Consider the following 18,583-nt stretch of genomic DNA (forward strand, 5'->3'; position numbering starts at 1 on the left):
GTGGAGTAGTGTCATATAGAGTTTCTTATATTTCCCCTCATCCTGGTGAGGCAAGTATGACTTCATATCTGTGTAGTTGGTACTCACGGCTCTGAATCACAGAATATTGAGTCATATCAGTGGCAGTAAATTATAAATGTTTACTGTATACTTTATTTTCGACATATTTTCTTTTTGATACAGAATGTGTATCGTGTATTTTCAAGATGTGAGTTTGTCTACTTATATTGTTAATGCTATTTTTATAAGCTCTTGTACCGAATAAGAGATTACATACAATAAGAAAATAAATTAACACTTTAGGGTTTGTTTACAAGAATGAATAATGTTTATTTTTCTGGTGGCTGGTTGTCATGGTGCTAGAGTTTTGGGTGTCTCCTCATTATTATATGAAATAAGGGCATATTTTATGCAACAGCTGAGTGTAAGTAAGCTGAATAAGGATGTAAGCTCTTTAAAGGTGCCATGTAAATAAATTTTTACTTTAACTATCAATGGTTTTTATTTTCTCTGCTTGTTAAGTTTTGAACTTGAAGGAGCTCATCAAAGGAGGAAACCTGCACTTGACCCTTTGAAGTGATACGATTTGTGCCGTATTTTGGAGGTTTTGTTTTGGACACAGTAATGAGCTTACATGCAGATGTGTGGAGATAAGTTGGTGTGTGTGTGTGTGTGTGTGTGTGTGTTTGATTGGGGTGATTGTGCAAGAAGAGACAAAAGCCTGTTTGATGGTGCAGCAGTGTGAATGAGCTTGTTTGTGTGAGTATGTTGATACAGAGAGGGCCGTGGTGGGAAAGGCCACGCCAGAGGTTCTCATCCCTTGTGTGTGTGTCAGTGTGTGTTACATTGGCCTCTCTTCCTGAGCTCAAAGAGCCTGCCCCTGACAGAAAACACACAGACACAACACTGTATTGTGCTGGAATTGGGTGTTATGTAGAAAAGCTAAGCTGAGTGGACTGGAGGTGGGAGATAAATGAGCTACAGATGAAAGAGGGAACAAGATGCGGAAGAGTCTATTAATGAGACAGGTAGGAAACGTTAAAACCAGCACAATACAGAAGACGTTAAAAGCTAAATTTAGGTATGTTTGTTCTATAGCTCTGTCACTTGACTAATGTTTAAATAAACGAGTCTACAGCATGCCAACAGTTAGCTGTATAGGTGCAAAGCTAAATGTGAAAGTCAGCATGCTAATGTAGTCCCAGTGACAATGCTAGCATGCTGTTTATCATGTTTACAGTCTTAATTTAGCATGTAAGCATGCTAACAAGCACCAGGAAAAACCAAGCTAACGCTGATGGGAATTAACTTAGCTTCACAAGTATTTGGTCAAAAAAAAGTAAATTACAAATTTAGTCCAATCATAAAATGTCAGAGGAACACCAAATCCTGAGGGAGACATGAATCTTAAAGATACATATTTAAGTTTTTGAATAATGTAAAGTTTGTTTCGTTTTAAAAATTGTACACATATTTAATTATTTTTCAGAGCCTCTCCTTCCTCCTGAAACCAACAAGCTGTTGTGTCATTCAAAGGTCAGACCTTAGCCACGATTGGCTAACAGTATTTGGACTGACCGCGTAGCCCCTCCCCCACGTGTGCGATCCCACGTCGGGGAGCGGCCGCACTGCACTGTCACTACAAAGTTGTAGAAAACACAGCTGCTCTAGGATCGGTTATTCGGCCTTATATGTACGAGCCAGAATCGCCAGGAGGTATCGGAATGGTCAGTTGAAATCTTGACAACGACTTGACTACGAGTGAGTGCAACAAGGCAGCTTGAGGTAAATGACGATGAATGATGGTGAATGATGATTCGTCGATTTAAGCGAAAGCAAGATTCTACATAGAAACCTGCAGCTGTTCTGAGCGGCCCATTTCAGAGGCAACCTTTTTAAACATGTAATTCTGGAAAAACACGGAATTATGCAGTTTTCACTTTTTCACTGAACAATAAACACCCAAAAATGTGAAACCCATTAAAATATGAGAACATCCATTTAAAAGATATGGCCCCTTCAACCAAATTTCATGGCAATCAACAACAACAGCTGTTGAGACCTTTCCCTCTAAACTCTTTGTAATGCTAGAGGAAAAGTTGGAGATGTCAGTAGAATACATTACCTGGGGATCCATGAACGACTTTTTTTTTTGCCAATCCAACCGGTAGATGTCCGGATATTTTACTGGATGGATGTTAATTTCATCATTTTTAACAGGATAATTTGGGAATGACACAAATCAGTTGGATTCAATCTCTGGGGAAGCTGAATGCGCACAAACTGTAATTTATTCATATATTTATTTATTTAAAGCTACTGTGAGGAACTTTGGGGTTGTGTTGATTTTGGCGCCCCCTGTGGACAAAGCCGTACTTCTTATATCTTTGCTGATTTTGTCTTATAGATGCTTAAGTAGTGCTTTCTTTAACAGTCATATGTATCATTCACTTAAAATGTTTGCCCTGGAAAATGTAAACAAAGGCAGCGTGCAGTTAACTGCTTTGTCTGTCACCTACCCCCCGCCAGCAGTTTCAGGCATAAAAATAACTTTATAGAAATAATCAATCTTGTCGTTGATGGTCTGGTTTACTTTTGTAGGTCATGTAGAGTAATCAGAATTAATTTCACTTAGTTTCATAACCGGTTAAAAACTCCTCACAGGAGCTTTAATGTTTATTTGTAAAGGGACAAGTATGAAGCAAGTTAACCGATGCCACACACTACAGCATTTATAGCCTTGGCTAATTTGCAATGCCCGTCCCTAGATGGGATAATCCTTCCAATAGATGTTGAGACACTTTATTTTGGGCCTTCTTGCTTTAGCTACAGACAGACTGGTGGATTCTTTGTTATAAAGCAGCAGCAGGACAGTGAATACCAGTGAGTCAGATCCATTAGGTCTGCTCTTGAGCAGAAATACACACGAGCGTGTTCTGATAAAAAACAAAGGCACAGCGATAAAGTGGCCTTGTGAATAGAAATGACTTATTTAGGAGGAAAGGGGAGGTGGAGGTGGAGGGAGGATTGGCTGAAAGAAAAATGAGTAAATGATGAGTCCAGGAGAAGATAAGGGAGTATTGGGTGTTGTCTATTCTTCTAGTAAAAAGAGACGGACATCATTAAGGTTGGAGGGACAATGCATGGAGTCAGATAGCCTGGCTGTACACACCCTCCATTACAAACTGCGGCCTTATTGTGTAGAGACAGGTTAAATCAAAGCTCGGTCTCTTATGCTGATGTCTACACGTCTTTGGTCGACAGCCAAACAGTAACATGGGGCCTATGTTTTGTATATGAGTGTGTGTGTGTGTGTGTGTGGAGGAGAGGGGGTGTTGAGGGTTGTAATCAGCTGAACAATGAGTACAACTCACAAACAGGATCCCTCTGTTTCCTGTAGTAGAGACTGTCTCCTTAAACAACACACACACACACACATGAGCTGACTCTTGTACTTTTGCACACATCCTTTTAAACATAGGAATATACAGATTGTGGGCACAGTGTGTTTTTCCTCTCACACAGACACTCCCACAGTCTTCTCCCCCCAACAAACACCATGTGTTCATTCACATGTCTATTTCTGTCATTATGGGCGAATCCTGATCTATGGGTTTTGTTTCCCTTCGTAATTACACACAACAAAGTCTCTGCTTACGTGCAGTCTGCAGCCAGACAAGCGCGCACACTCAGCATATAAACAGACACACAGCACACTGGGGGGCAGTCAGCAGCCGGTGCACTTTCTACCATCAGTAAAAGCACACCTGTCCCAGCTGCTGTTTTGAAGAGGAGAGGAGGGAGAGGAGGAATGTGCTTCTCTCAGTTTTCCTGTCAGCCCCTAACCCTTTCAGCCTCCTTTGACTTGTTTATCTCATTATTCCCATGATCCTTTTCTTCCTCCTCCTCTCACACACACTTCATTCTTCTACATCCTTTAATTCAATAATATTGTTAGCTACATTTTTCTCTCTGTTATCTTTCCCCCAATCATATCTCTCACTCTCAACATTTCTGTTTCAGTCCTCTCAAACTCTTGGTGGTCCTTTCTCCTACATTTATGAAACCCTCACACACACTCAACTGCCATGTGTCGTACACTCTGATCATCCTCAGCGATAATCAGGTCTGCCTCGTCAAACTGTCAGCCAAGATTTATACAGACTTTATAAGCACTTCTGGCTCTTTTGATATGCAGCAGATTTTCGACTTGAATGTAACACATAAAAGTCCCCAACTAACATTTACACAGAAGCTTTCTGTGCGAGCCTTTAAACGCTGCACATGTATTTGCATGCACACCCTTGTTTGTAAATGCAGTTGGTGCTGTAGGTATTTACTGCCGTGATGTGCAGGGAGCAGCAAGTGCATTTTCTATTACCAGTTTTACCACCTTCTTCACATTTCAATTCATAATCAGCGCTTTTGTCCTCCGAGGCTGCTGCTTGCACAGCTGAGGGGCTCACACGAGAACTTGCATACATTGTGAGCAACAAAAAAGACCACCTTCCTGTTTTTTTTGTCATAATCACACATGCAAAAATGTGGCTCCCCAGCGCTTTCACTGGAACCAGTTGGCGCTGAAAGACCTTTGCTCCACACCTCCGCCACGGAAATAGATTTACAGGCGGCCCCTCCGGTGTGTCCTCAGGGTTATAGTGTTGTTCAGCGGGTCCTGTCTCACTCTCCAACATTGTTTTGCTCCGTCCTCCTTCCTCCCGTTTCTCCTCCCTCTGCTTCTGCAGCCCTCCAGAATGGGAACAGTGATATGTGGACAGCTAGTCATTAAGCTGTCAGAGGACAACCTATGGACCAAAACAGTGTCCGCACGGATGAACATTCACATCTCACCTCTGGTATAAATCATACGTCAGGCATGCTTCTGATTCACCAGCAGGAGTTAGTGTAGATCAGGTTAATGAGCGTGACACTTCTGGACCTCACAACAGCTTTACACGTGTCAAACATGAAGTTTAATTTCCCTCCTGTCGATAAAGTTTCATTTCACGTTGATCTCACACACCTCTTCTCGAACCATTTCCTGTGTAGTGAATACAGCTTAAAAAGCCACTTATAGTTGTGAAGAAAACAATCCAACATCCAGCCGAACAGGTGGTACAGTACAGGTAAGGACTTTATGAAGAGTTAATGTTTTTGAAAAATGACACACCCATAAATACTCAACAGAGCCCGAGGAGCTTTGGTCCTGTCTTAGCATGCTTTCTCACTTTGGCATCCATCCAGAATACACACATGTGGCAGATTTGTGTGTGTGTTGGCGTAAAAGTGTGGATTTTGGATGTTATTTTGATTGGCAACCATGTAAAGTGGATTTGGGTGCAGTCAGTGACACACAAAAATGTTTTTTAGGGAGGTTCAGCTGTTTAGTTTGACAGCTTTACAGACAGTTTTATTTTGAACAACAGTAGACCATAGTTGGAACTTGTAGAGCTGAAATGATTTTGGAGAAGTGTGTGTGTGTGTGCGCAGGACATATGTGTCCGCTGTGATGTGCAGAGGTGCTGAGGATAGACCGGAGACACAGCTGTTCGGGGGAACTTGGGAGTCTGTGCTTGCATTAGCAAACATTTCTGCAGCTTCCTGCACGGTATGCACATTTGAAAGTTTGCTTCATCTCATAGCGTGTGGAACTTATTCTGCATGAAACTCAGCATTTTCACCTCAGTCCAGTCAAACACATCAAAGCGAGCTTCGTCAGTTATTTAATTGCAGTAATTAAATTCCAGGTAATGAGAAGAGACAATTGCAGCCAGGTACAGTGGAACTTTCAGAAAATTCACATCTGAAAATCCGTCTTGAGATCTTTAATTATCTGACATTTTTTCACAGCCAACTTGAAATATCTTTTAATCCCACTGTCAACTGTACCTGCACCTCACATTTCTAGGTTCTCCCTGTTATTAGTACAAAGCTTCTTATTCATCTCATCTTTCCTGAATGGCAAATGAATAACTCATCATCTTTCAAATGATGATACAAGAACAACAAAGTTTCACAACAAAATTCAGTCGGAAAAATCAACGAGCTTGCGTGCAAACACGCAGACAGGACATGGCTTAACTTCAGCGGGGAGGAGCTCTGTGGGGGTAAACATGAGCTGTAACTAAGCGATGATGCAACCGCACTGGGTCCAGAGCCCTGTGGAGGTGTAATTATGTTTTTCCTGGGCAGTTTGATTATGTTTCGGGTAATATTGGGATATGTGGTATTTACACTTTTGCAGTTTAATTACACTGTGTCTGGCAAGATTTTCTTTCCTATTTGTATGTGGTGTGTGAATGCAACATAACTGTAATTGTAACTCTGCAAAAGTTTGAAGATGCATTCAATCAAGTGACTGCAGGTGACAATTAGCATATCTTGTATCACTTTCGCACGCACACATTTTAGTTAATGTTGTTTTATCCATTGTAGGAAGAAAACGTGGGAAAAAGACAGACGACGCAGGAGGAGAGAAATATCCTTCAAGGTGTGACACAGTGAACAACACAGAGACTCACTCAAACAGAAGCTGGGAGGACTTAACCTGCAATATGTGACCTGTCATCACAGGTCTGTGACCAGACAAGTCAGTGATGACACGCTGCGCACCTGCTGCTGACTAACCTTTTTAACAGAAGACAGAGTAAAACCAACAAAGCACATACAATGTCGCCCCCTGATGGCGAGACTCTAGTAGTGCAGCAGAAAGGTCGCTCTTACAGATCTGGTTTTTGGTTGTAACCGCTTCCTGTTGATGGACATAAACAATGACAAACGCATGACCGTTCAGGAGTTACACAACATCTTTACTTAACTCTTTCACCTTTGTGGAACAACATACCTGTTTGTCACTCTGTCTGTCTGGCTGATAAAAGCTTGTTAAAACAATGTTCTCACTACCAGTCCAACTGGCTCACCCACTGAACTTGTGTCTGAGCTGTCGTTCTGTATGAGGAATACTATCAGGTGTGTCCTGGCTCTGTACAAAATAGGTTCATTATATTTAAGCCCTTTGGCATAATAGATCCTATTTGTATGATCATGCAGGTCTGGCACACTCGCGTGATTAAGGGCACGCTTGCCCTTACATGCAGACGGGCAACACTCATTGAGACATGTTTTTCCATGACATTTAAACAAGGAGAGTCTGTTTTCATAATCACACTCAGAGAGTATTGTTCCTGCTGTTTACAGTCAATTAACATGTGACAAATTTATAGCACGCCTTGATTGAACTGACAGGGGAGGTTTTAAGAAAAACATGTTGATCATTTTGGCTGTAGGGTCGGGAAATAACAGGTGATGATGAAAATAAAAGAGAGAGCAGGAGTTTATGAATAACATTATTCATTTAAGAATTTTTCTATGTTTTAGGCAGCAGGAAAAAGCCATAAAAGTGTTCAGTGTTTTCATTTTTGGACAAAAAGTGACTCCATGTTAATGTTATCAGTCATTTATTGGGGTTTTTTTTCATGACATGATTAAAACATTCTGCCAGCAAGGCTAAGTCTAAATTAAGAGATTATGATTTCTGGGATGCTACAGTCTAAACTCATTCAAGTGCTGTGCTGTATTCCAAACAGAGGAGGTATGACGTGTCAATCAAGACAGGTCATATACACACGTACACACACGCACACACACGTACACACACGCACACACACACACACACACACACACACACACACACACACCAGAAAACCATATTAAATATCAAAATGCATACAGAGCCAGTCCATTTGAAAATATTACAACATAAACTTCTTCTTTTACATTAAAATTAAGAACAAACACTGGGCTCTTACATTCTTCAAACAAGCTAAAGAAAAAAAAGTCAAATTTAAAGTCAGTCAAAGTTCATAAAATAGACCTTTTCCCCAGAACCTTCTTCAGCTAGTCACCTTGTCATCCATTCACATCCTTAAAGGGGGGTATTATGCTACCTTTAAGCTTCATATTTCCCTCTGTGATACCTGTGGAGTAGCTTAGCATAATTTACAGTTAAAAAAACTCATTTTTCTCACACTGGTGCTCTGTACAGGCCCTCATAAAGCCTCTGCTTGAAACGACTCAGTCAGCTCTGTCTCTTTAAGAAACCCCGCCCCTACAAGCACGCTTTTTTCTGATTGGCAGCTCGAAGCCTGCCGAAGGGCAAAACTCAGAAAAACGTCACTTTTTCGTTTTGAAATGAATGTCTGCTGCTCTGGTCCTTTGGAAAAGTCAACACTGATGTCTTTCCCTCACAGCCAAAGAAACACTTTCTCCAACCCATTCTTAACCAACTTGACGAGCAGAGCCGTTGAGCTGAGTGGTGGAGTGGGCAGACTGAGCTGCTGGGCGGGCGACGTGTCCTTGAACTGTGTCAGGGGCAGGAAGTTCTGCTCTGTCTCGGGCCGATGCCTAAATTTAGAGTTCCTCCACTTTGTGACATCACAAAGTGAAGCGTCTGGAGAAGTCTGTCTGACAGCGAGCGTTCCCAGCTGCCTGCAGACTGAGGCATTTTTAGCAGGGGATTACTCCAACATACTTTTACCTACAGATTTTAAACTTCACCCAGGTTTAGTCTGGACATCCAACATTGTAACATTAAAACGTGAAACAGCACAATACCCCCTCTTTAACTTCACATCTTATTATGTGCAAATCACTCAAACACCACAGTTTAATACCGGAAAATAGGCCATCAACATTTTAACTTTAGTCAAAATGTAAAACGCTGAAATGTATTCACATGTTATTTAGTCAAACAGCATAATGAGAACATTATTCCTCTGAACCTTTTTCCCCTTTGATTTCTCCTATCGTCAAAACACATTGATGTGTGCCACACAAGTCCTTTTTGAAATGCAAAACAGCGACTATATAAAATACCAACTGGGACTGTTTAGACACTGAGACACGTGAGCCTGACACAAGCCAACAGAACTTTACAATCCAACACCCAGAGTGTATTCACATTCTCTCGTTCTGAATTGTATACACATTGTTAACACTTTTGAGGCTACATACAAAAATGAAGATATAAAATTTGACATAAAGTACATCTGAGGTGCTTTTACAACGTGCCAGTTTTCTGAATATGGAGTATGTAAGTTATGAATCTGAGGTACACCTGCATGCAACGCTTGTTGTCCCGTCATTCTGGGACAAATTAAGACAAGTGTACATTGCAAACTGATTTTTAAGCTGTTATAAAGGTGCTTGACATAACCTGTGAACAGAATTCTGCATAGTCTAAAATCACTTCAGCCACTATGTCCATAGGAAAGCAGGAATAAATATCAAATAAATAAAGCCAAAAAGAGAGTTTTGATATTTCCAGGCTAAGTGCAAACGCAAAAGAATGTCAGATATTTATAGTCAGATTTCCGAAATCACATTCAAAGGAAAGAAGGTAACCATTTTTAGCCGTGACAGTTCAATCAAGTATCGAAGTCTGACAGGATCAAGGCAATTCATTATCAATTCAGATTAAGTGGTGAATAAAAACCTTTAACTCAAAGAGACTAGAGAAAAAGATCGAGTGAACTGTCCCCATAAACTGCTTGCTCAACCAAGTTTATTTGCTGAGATTTGTTGCACGTGTTTGGATAGTTACCCTCCGTGGGGGCGGCTCCTCGACGTTCCGATTAGCCACAAGGTCCTGCAGCTGCAGGGCGCCCCCGCCGATGAAGCAGAAGGCCGGACATACGGGGGCTGAACAATCCAGGTGTCCCTCCCAGAGGATCCTCAACGAGTGGGCGTCATAGAAAGTGACACGTCCTTTATCACAGTCCAGACACACGCCTAGTCGAGGTGGAAGAGGAGCGGTATAATGGTGAGGAAGGTTACTGTGGCTGCTACTATGGGAGTGCAGTGCTCCCTCTGACTGGCTCTGATTGTGACTGTGTCCCTGAGGAAGCAGGATCTTGCCCATGCCAATTGTGAGGAAGCAGAAGGGAGGAAAGTCCTGGCCGTCCTCTGCCCCACTGTCATGGCCGCTGTCTGGGTCGCAGCTGAGGGGAGGCAGAGAGGAAGACAAAAATTAGCACTAACTAAATTAATGTAATGTTACAAAAAAAAGTCTGAGTACAGTCAAATCTGAAAAAGTAAAAATACTCCTACAAGCTTCCCAACTCAATGATGTAAATGAATGTCCACTTTACAAGTTCTACAGACTTTAAAGCTTCTTTAATTAATAATTTAAATCCACAATTGATCAAATTAAGTAATTTGTGAGAGGTGCTTTTAATGATGAATCCATAGGGTAATATCTGCTTTCTTTAAAATATTTTTTGCAATTTATCTCTTTTGGTTTAGTCTCATTAACCCTGTTTAAAGCAGCAGCAGGTGATTTAATGGTTTTTACAGGTTGTTCCACTGCCCTAAGTGGCCAAAAATTACTATTAATTATCTAATAATCAATGGCTAGAAAGTAATAATAGTGGCACGGCTCCTAAACCTCTGTGAAAGGCTGTGTCAGCGAATATTCTTACATAGTAGAGATTGTGTAGAGATCAACATATTGATTGGACTATCACTGATATATCAGTCGGCTGATATTGGTCTATCACCTATATATCGATCGGTTGATATTGGCCTATCACCGATATGTCGGTCAGTCATTAATTCTCTATAACCTATATATTGGTCAGCCGATATTGACCCATCACCGATATATTGGTCGGTCAATATTGACGTATCACCGATATATTGGTTCAGTCAATATTGACGTATCACCAATATATTGGTCGGTCAATATTGACGTATCACCGATATATTGGTCAGCCGATATTGGCTTAACAGCGATATATTGGTCGGCCGATTTTGACCCATCACCGATATATTGGTCGGTCAATATTGACGTATCACCGATATATTGGTCAGCCGATATTGGCTTAACAGCGATATATTGGTCGGCCGATATTGGCTTTACAGCGATATATTGGTCGGCCGATATTGGCTTTACAGCGATATATTGGTCGGCCGATATTGATCTGGCCTTTCATCGGTATATAGGTATCGGACGGCCGATATTGGCCTAACACTGATATATTGATATGTTGAATTAGAAATGGTGTCACCACGTAGTTTCTCTGGCAGGGTACACTATGAATTCATAGTACTCTTAACACTGCCTTCATTACATGTAGCAGAGCAACACAGCTGGGTAGACGGTGGTCTGCACTACAATTGGCTGGCAATGTATAATAATGTTAAATATCAGTGAATGAGTTATTAGTAGAAAACAACCTTGTCTGTACATATGCAGAGTCATATCTAATTTTTAGTCTTAAGAAAACAAAAAAAGTGTCTGTGAAATGTATGGATAACAGTAAGTCTAAGTCTAAAGTAAGATTAAGTTACCGAGGGCTTGTCATGTCCTGGGGGAGATGAAACCACTCTTGTAGCTTAATCTCCTGCCCAACTCCCACCTGCAGGACGGAGAGGCAGAGAGACAGAAAGCTTTGGTCACATGCATCAATTCCAAGTCTGCATGTTACATAAAGCTAATTCAATATGCACAAGCATAATATCAAGCAATACAAAACAAACTGACCAACAAGCATCCCTCTCACCTTTACCAGGTAGGACCCAGGCTCCACAGAGCAGGCCCAGTAGTGTCTGCCTTGAGTGACAGCCAGGTCGGCCACCAGCAGGTCAGAAGTCAGGTGACAAGAGGTGAGTGTGCGGTCGGCAGCCTGCAGGAGGGAGAGGCCTGGCACACTACGGGCATAGGTTTGGCCTTTACCCAATGCCAGCCTGTCAGCATGCAACCCCCAGCGTGAGTCCAAGGAGAAACTCAACACTGAGAGGACAGGTAAAGGAGGCGCATCAAGAGAGAGGGGCGGGGGCGGAGGGGGTTAAAAGAGGGAGAGATGGTGAAGAAGGTAACGGAAAGGAGTCAGGAGGGAGGACGGGTTAGATCCTGAAGCTGGTAAAAGCCAGGCTATGGCGAGTCTGAACATGTTATGAAAAAAGAGCTGAAGAAAAATGCAGGGAGGTCACATAATAAGAGGCAGATCAAGAGAGAAGTGTATTCAAGAGGAAATGTAGGAGGAGGAAAATAAAAGTTACATCCACTTTACCTACATGTATACAATTCTTATGCAAAGCTTTTCTGTGAAGGAATGATTATGTAGAATAAAAATGACAATAAAGGAAGAATAAAGCATGTTTTTAAGTGCAAGACAAACCTGTAGCAAGAAGGAAACATGTTGAAAGAGTCTGACTTGGATGAAACTGAAATGCAGAACAAAAAAAGGGTTTTGTGCAGAGAAAAATTAAAAGATATAGTGGGAATGGAAGAAGTGAAGGAATGGAGAGAAAAGAAATAAGATTAGTTAATTAATTGAAAAATGACGATGTTGGAAAAAATATCCAACTTAAAATTCTCTATTTGGATGTGAATGAAATGTAAAAAATAAAGAAACTATATGTTATAACACATCTGTATATCTCACCAGGTGCTGGCGGAGTGTGGAGGTAAACTTCTTCACTGTACTCTCCAAATCCAGCCTTGTTGCAGCCTCTCACTCTGAGCACGTACACGCTGTCCATCTGCAGTCGATCAACCACAGCGCTGGTCCCTCTCACTTCATCCAGGCGCAGCCATGCTGTCGCAGCGTTAGGCGATCTGATGCCACCCCATGTTGCGGCAGGTCCTCCCGCGCGCCGCTGGTACTCGACAGAGAAGTGCCAAGCTGGGGCGGAGTCCTGAGGGAGGCGCCAGCACAGAAAGAGCTCGTCATAGGCAAGTGTCTTCTGCGTGTCAATGACTGGAGCCACTGGGGCTGCGAAGGAGAAAGATAGAGGTTTATTTACATTAATTAAGTATAATTTCTCTTTTGCGCGGTTAATAACGCAGAAATAAAGCAGCCTACCACGTATGAACTCCAAACCCTGGATGAGCTTGACCTCTTTGGAAGCATCAAGGTGAAAATGTCTGAAGGATGGATCAGCAGAGAGAGAGAAACACTGCAAGTGTTCTATGGCCTTCACCAGCCTGGAGGAGGAGAGTGCACAGATAAAAAAGAGGAGATGAATAAAGTGTAAACAGAAAAAAGGTCAAAGTGACATTTTAAAAAGAAGTAAAGAAGAGATACAGAAAAACAAATCTAATCAATAATTCCTCCTAAGTTTAGCGCAGCTGAGGAAGAGTGTGTTACCTGTTGTGAGTGACTCTGGCAGCCTGAACAAAGCAGGGTGCATCAGTCTCCTTCAGCAGCTCCTGTGTGTAAGCCATCAGGCCCGCATGCTCCAGCAGGCCTCGCCTCTCTGAGACCTGGGAAGACAGGGCCTCCTCCTTCCTGTTGCGGGATCCCTCCAGAGCCAGAGCCAGCGCCCCCTGACGCTCCGCTACAGCTGCTCCCAGCTCTCGGATACAGTGTGTCAGCTGATGCAGAGCCACCGTGCTGTTAGCCTGGAGAGACACGGAGAGGGGAATCCAAAGAGCGAGCAGAATTGGAGTAAGAGAGCAAACACTGTTGATGCTGACTAAAATAATAATAACACACATCACCAGTAAGTGTGCCACTGCAGTGGAGCTAAAGGCCTCAAGAGGTCCCACAGAACTAACTCTCCCTTTAGTTAAAGCTGTAATTAAAAGTCAGTCGGCTGGGGAAGGATTCCTCAAAAGTACAAGTGACACTATGTTGTAGATGTAGATGAAAAGTTAAGGCTGACATATAGGCCTATATCACTGTAGATGGTCCGCACTATAATGTTTAAAAAAGTGTAATAATGTTAGATATTCTTTAATAAGGCTATTTTTTAAGGAGGCAGCCTTCTGAGTTCATGTTTACAGTCATATTAGTGAAAATTGTAGAGATAGACCGATATGGTTTTTTCAGGGCCGATACCGATTATTAGTAGTCAAGGAGGCCGATTACCGATATTTGGAGCCGATATTCATTTGCAGTAAAAGTGAAAATATTGGCGTCAAAATTTTGAATAATACAAACTCCAACACTTAACTTTGTTTAAATGCCTTTAAGCATATGTTTATTATACAAACAAACAAAAAAGGCAGGGAGTTCCCAGGGTCAGCAGCATCTCTTATAAAGTTAACTGAAAATTTAAATAAATAAATAAATCACTTCCTGAACTTTTATAAAGTAAATAAAACAAAGTTAAATAAAATTTGCAAAGAAATGAACTTTTTCTCCTCTCCGCCGTGTGTGTGAGCGCTCTGCATGCACAGCTTTCACTGCTGATTGGCTGTTACCCGTGCCATGGCTCTGCGTGTAACCAATCAGTGCTGTGGGTGGGACAATGCTGGAGACAGAGTAGTGACTGCAGAAAGAGAGGCAACTTCAGAGCCAAAATAACCCAGTTTTAAATTGATCTCTTATCGGCTGTCGGATTAAAATTAAAAAAAAAAAAAGGCTGATGCCGATATGCGTCAAAATGCCGAATATTGGCGCCGATAATCGGCCCGGTCGATAATCGGTCTATCCCTAGAAAATTGTAAAGTGATATTTTGATTGAAATCCATCGCCATACCAGTATCCTTGAATTTTTCCTCTCTAAAATTGGTATCCGTGTCAGTCAAATCTGTCAGGCTCTAGTCAAAAGCGTTGCCTTCAGCAAGCAGCTATCGATTCAACTCCAAAGCAACATGCATCTTCCGACCTGTCTAACAGGAGAAAAAGGGTTGGTTGTGTTGATCACAGCAAAGTGCCGATATCTCAAACAAAGCACTCCTGCAAACCATATGGTATGTAGCGGTCCATTGAGCCTAACAAATACAATATCTAAGCCTCTTATAATTGTTGCAGCTGTACAAACACACTTCGACAAAGCAGACAAAGCTCAAAAAAAGAGAAAAGATGCTTCACCTCCATCTGTTTGGTGGCAGCTTCCAGCTGAGTGATCTGACTTTGTATTGTCTCCTGGTTGGCCAGGATGAAGTTCATTTCCTTGGTGACCTTATCCTGCAGACAAAAAAGTTGACATTTCAAGGCTGCTAACATCAGGATCTTGACACATGACAAACAGACTAAACACAAACTCACCTTGAGGGCCTGGTAGGCCTGTGCTATAGGCAACACTTTGTGTCCATGGTGAACACGTCGGAGTTTACAAAGTGGGCACAGTAACCTCTGGCAGTTACGGCAGTACCACTGCATCCTCTCCTGCTCATGCTCTGTGCATGTTAGGACCTACAGCACAAAAAAGGATTAGGGCAAAGCAACAATCGAAGAGAAGCTACCGTATATAACGCAGAAAACACACAAACCTTTGGCCGAAAGTTGTTGGTGGGTAGAATGTGTTCGTGCTGAGCTCGAGGGGTTCCCCAGGGGTGGTAGAGTTTGAAACACTCATTGCAGAAGTTGGACTTGCAGTCAGCGCAGCCCTTTGTGGCCTCCAGAGACTGAGGAGGCTTACAGAAACCACACATGACGGCTACACTGCCCAGACTGACTGTGTGCCTGTACCTAAAGGCCAGACAGGGGGACAGGAATATATGCGAAGGGTTAAAGGATATTCTGCAACAGGAAAAAAAAAGAAAAAGAAAGAGTGCTTAAAACTTAGGAAAAGGGAAGATTGAGCTCATCCCAGCTTGCCCTGCTTTCTTTTTAGTTGTTAGGAGGCCAAATTTTTTAACTGCCTGACCTGGATACATCACCAGCAGCTGCCTTGTTAGTGCATCCTGCGCAGTAAAACATGCACCGTCACACTTTCCTGACCAACACAACCACTGCCTGGGGAGGGAGCAGCTGCACTCATCAAACTGCTGCGTGTGAAACTGGGAAACTGCCTCTCCCCATAACTCTCCCTCCCCATCTCAGTACCCCCCTTTTTTTTCAAAAGCAGCCCTTCTCGCTTTGATCTTCACTATTTGAACTGATAAGAGCAGGGGCTGATTAACATTAAAGAGGGACGAGAAGTATTTTACTCCAAAGTTCCTCAACAAAAGTTTGGTGAAAGTGATACAGTTTTTTTGGAAGTGTACACTGCAGATTTTGAGCTGTCCCTGCAGTCTGCAAGGTTTAGCCTTGGATCAGGAGTAAAGGAAAGATTCATTATTGAAACTCACTCCAGCAAATGATTTTCTGTCTCATATATAAAGGAGTATTGACTAGGCCCTTCATTCACTGCCTTTCTTCAATCACTGCATGCTCGCTAAAAGGGATTTTTCTCCTAAAACCATGATCACTTTCTTTATTGTTTCTGTTTATGAGCTGTTTTTGTTAATGAGTCATGTTTGAGACGGCAGTTTCGCCTGTGATTCTCTGTGTTACAGTGTATCCACGGTGTGTGTTCATTCACATACCTCTCCACAATCCGCTCCAGTGTGAGGTTGCGATGGCAGTCCGTCAGGCCTTTCTCTCCGAGCTCCACGTCCTGCTGACAGGAAGGACATGGGAACAACATGGGGGGATGGGCCGCATCCTTCCTCCTCCGTCCCGGGTACGTACCGCACACTGGGAGAGGACACAGGTGTAGAAGAGAGGAGATGAAGGAAACAGAGACATTGATAAAGTTGTGGGGGAGGAAATGTGAGTGTTTGTAGGCTGGAGGAAAAAACAGAACTCTCAGTTAAAGAGCAAAAAGAAAGGTTAATTTACTGTGGTGAAACACTTTTTGCTTACACACACTCTGAAAACACCTGCATGACGGATGCTTACATCCTTGACTCTCTGCCCCCGTGGCTCTTGCTCTACATGCACATAAATAAGTCATGCCATAAATGCACAAAGCCTTTGATGTATGGAAGGACACTGATGTGTCAGCTATATGTGTCAGCTATCCTCTGTGACACTCATACTCTAACTAGACAATCGTATCATGCCATCATCTTTTCATATATAAATAACGATGTCACTTTTAGGTGACTCAATGCTGAGATCATTCAGCTTTTCTGTCCTACATGAACAAAGCTTATTGCCAATCTAACACATATATAATCTCCACATTATTCCTCTACCTGTTCTGAGCACCCGTTCCAGGCGGTCAGGGGTCCTGGGTGCAGGTCTTCGTCCCTGTCTTGGAGAGCGGGTGTTGGGTGTGGAGGCCGGTGAGTTTGGCTCTGGAGGAAGGTCTGGAGGAGGATAACCTCTTTGTACCAACACCTCAGCCGCACACAGCAGACACACGCTGTGCTGGCAAGGCAGGAGGACGGGCTGCTTCACCATCTCATCACACACCGGGCAATGCAGCTCCTTTTCCATACTCTTCATGTTGGACTAGAGGGGTTCAAGAAGAGAACTGAGTGAGGAAGGAGTCAGATTGGATAAAGGCTGAGTCACTTGTGTAAACAAAGAATACACAGCTGTTTTTATTCTGCACCTCCTGTGACCTGAATAAAATGTATATGAGATGTGTAGGAGTCAGGAGCCAGCAGTGGTGCTAACACTGGTTATGTAGGCAGATGTTGGTTATAGAGAACACAAGGAGGGCAAATGTGGAGGAGAAATAGCTTTCCCTTAATATAAATGGAGTCCTCTTGGTGGAAAAATACAGATGCAGAATTAGCGTAGTAAGCTCTGGCATAAGATACCATGGTTTGCTAAGCAGGTATAAAACCTCCATCCAAGTGGGAGGGAGCATTTTGAAATCAATAAGAATAAATATAGCTCTCATTGTTCTCTTTCCAGTCATTTCAGCCTGCGGGACTCGGTTTTACTAAAGTGTTAGTGGTTGTAGAGGCCCTGTTCCAGTGTTCAACTACAAAACGCAGCATCCCGTTTCTATGACAACGCTCACCATCTCTGCCTTCTCATCCTGTCTGGCCCGTAAAGCATTTTGAAGCTAACGCAGGCTTTGAAGCTACTGTTAGCCGACATATTTTAATGAATGCGACCCTCAAACACCCACTGCTTTAACTGGTACAACGTTTGGAATAAATGCTATTTGTGGCCTCGCTTTTATGTTCCACCCACAGTGCTAAAGCTCTACCAAAATCTTCTTGACTCATCTTCTTCTTGCCAAAAAAATGCTCTACAAATTGAAATTTCTCACATTTCTTCATCACATGCGCAACCTGTGCTTTCAGGTGGGTCGAGAAGAAATGCGGCAAATATGTCAAATGTGAAGGTGAAAGAAAAATAAGCAAGAATCGTTTATAATAAGCTCACGTGATTGAAATAATGAAAAATGAGCGTCATACTTACACTGATGCGAACCAACGCGTCCATGATAGAGGTAAAGGTTTGTAACTCAGCTTCGGCCATGCCCCCACGATACCAGGCTCTCCACGCAATGCCACAATTAAACCCCTTTTTCTGGGGAAAGTCAGGGGCAGGTTGTGCAGGTCTTACCGAGGGAAAACAACCCGGGACCTTGACTAGTGAACCAACAGATTTACTGTTTTCCTCGCTTGGTGTGAGCTCGTGCGCACACGCCGATTATATACTGTCTGCCTCGAAGCACCGAGTCGAGCCGTTGTAGAAATGAGATGGGAGGGGGGGTTTGGAAGGGTCTGGTTTGGCTATCACATGCGCATTTCCCAAGGACCGATAAACATTGGTAGACTTTGCAGTATAATGATAGAGCAATAGCTAGTTTCTCAAACAGCCTAGATTTTTAGCATTTCAGTTTCAAATAACAAACCAACAGGGTGTTATTTTCGGAGGTTCGAGTCTGCATAGCTAAT

The 18,583-nt window shown here is 42.6% G+C and overlaps 1 protein-coding gene across 1 annotated transcript; it reads right to left on the reverse strand.

Annotated features, from left to right (window-relative positions):
* Window positions 1–7,446: 7,446 nt before the first annotated feature.
* On the reverse strand, window positions 7,447–18,161 carry trim46a (tripartite motif containing 46a). Its single transcript, XM_069655849.1, has 12 exons — window positions 18,102–18,161; window positions 16,916–17,174; window positions 16,262–16,412; window positions 15,224–15,422; window positions 15,000–15,146; window positions 14,823–14,918; window positions 13,152–13,405; window positions 12,867–12,988; window positions 12,447–12,776; window positions 11,562–11,791; window positions 11,350–11,417; window positions 7,447–9,998 (listed from the first exon to the last, which is right to left on the reverse strand). Exons 1-12 carry the CDS (start codon window positions 18,159–18,161, stop codon window positions 9,563–9,565), a joined length of 2,352 nt encoding a protein of 783 aa, XP_069511950.1. The 3' UTR covers window positions 7,447–9,562.
* Between the last annotated feature and the right edge of the window lie 422 nt (window positions 18,162–18,583).

The sequence above is a fragment of the Semicossyphus pulcher genome, unplaced genomic scaffold (genome assembly GCF_022749685.1).
Source record: "Semicossyphus pulcher isolate SPU_LCO1_2020_fin unplaced genomic scaffold, fSemPul1.0.p SCAF_9, whole genome shotgun sequence".
NCBI classification, from domain to species: Eukaryota; Metazoa; Chordata; class Actinopteri; order Labriformes; family Labridae; genus Semicossyphus; species Semicossyphus pulcher.

What these genes read in the sequence shown, in the direction of transcription:
- trim46a (XM_069655849.1), bottom strand. Translation starts at nt 18,161, where the DNA reads ATGGCCGAAGCTGAGTTACAAACCTTTACCTCTATCATGGACGCGTTG. An exon ending in GGAACGGGTGCTCAGAACAG is followed by an intron (nt 16,413 to 16,915) that starts GTAGAGGAATAA and finishes GTCCTCTCCCAG; the next exon opens with TGTGCGGTACGTACCCGGGA. An exon ending in CCACACTCCGCCAGCACCTG is followed by an intron (nt 11,792 to 12,446) that starts GTGAGATATACA and finishes CTGTCCTCTCAG; the next exon opens with TGTTGAGTTTCTCCTTGGAC.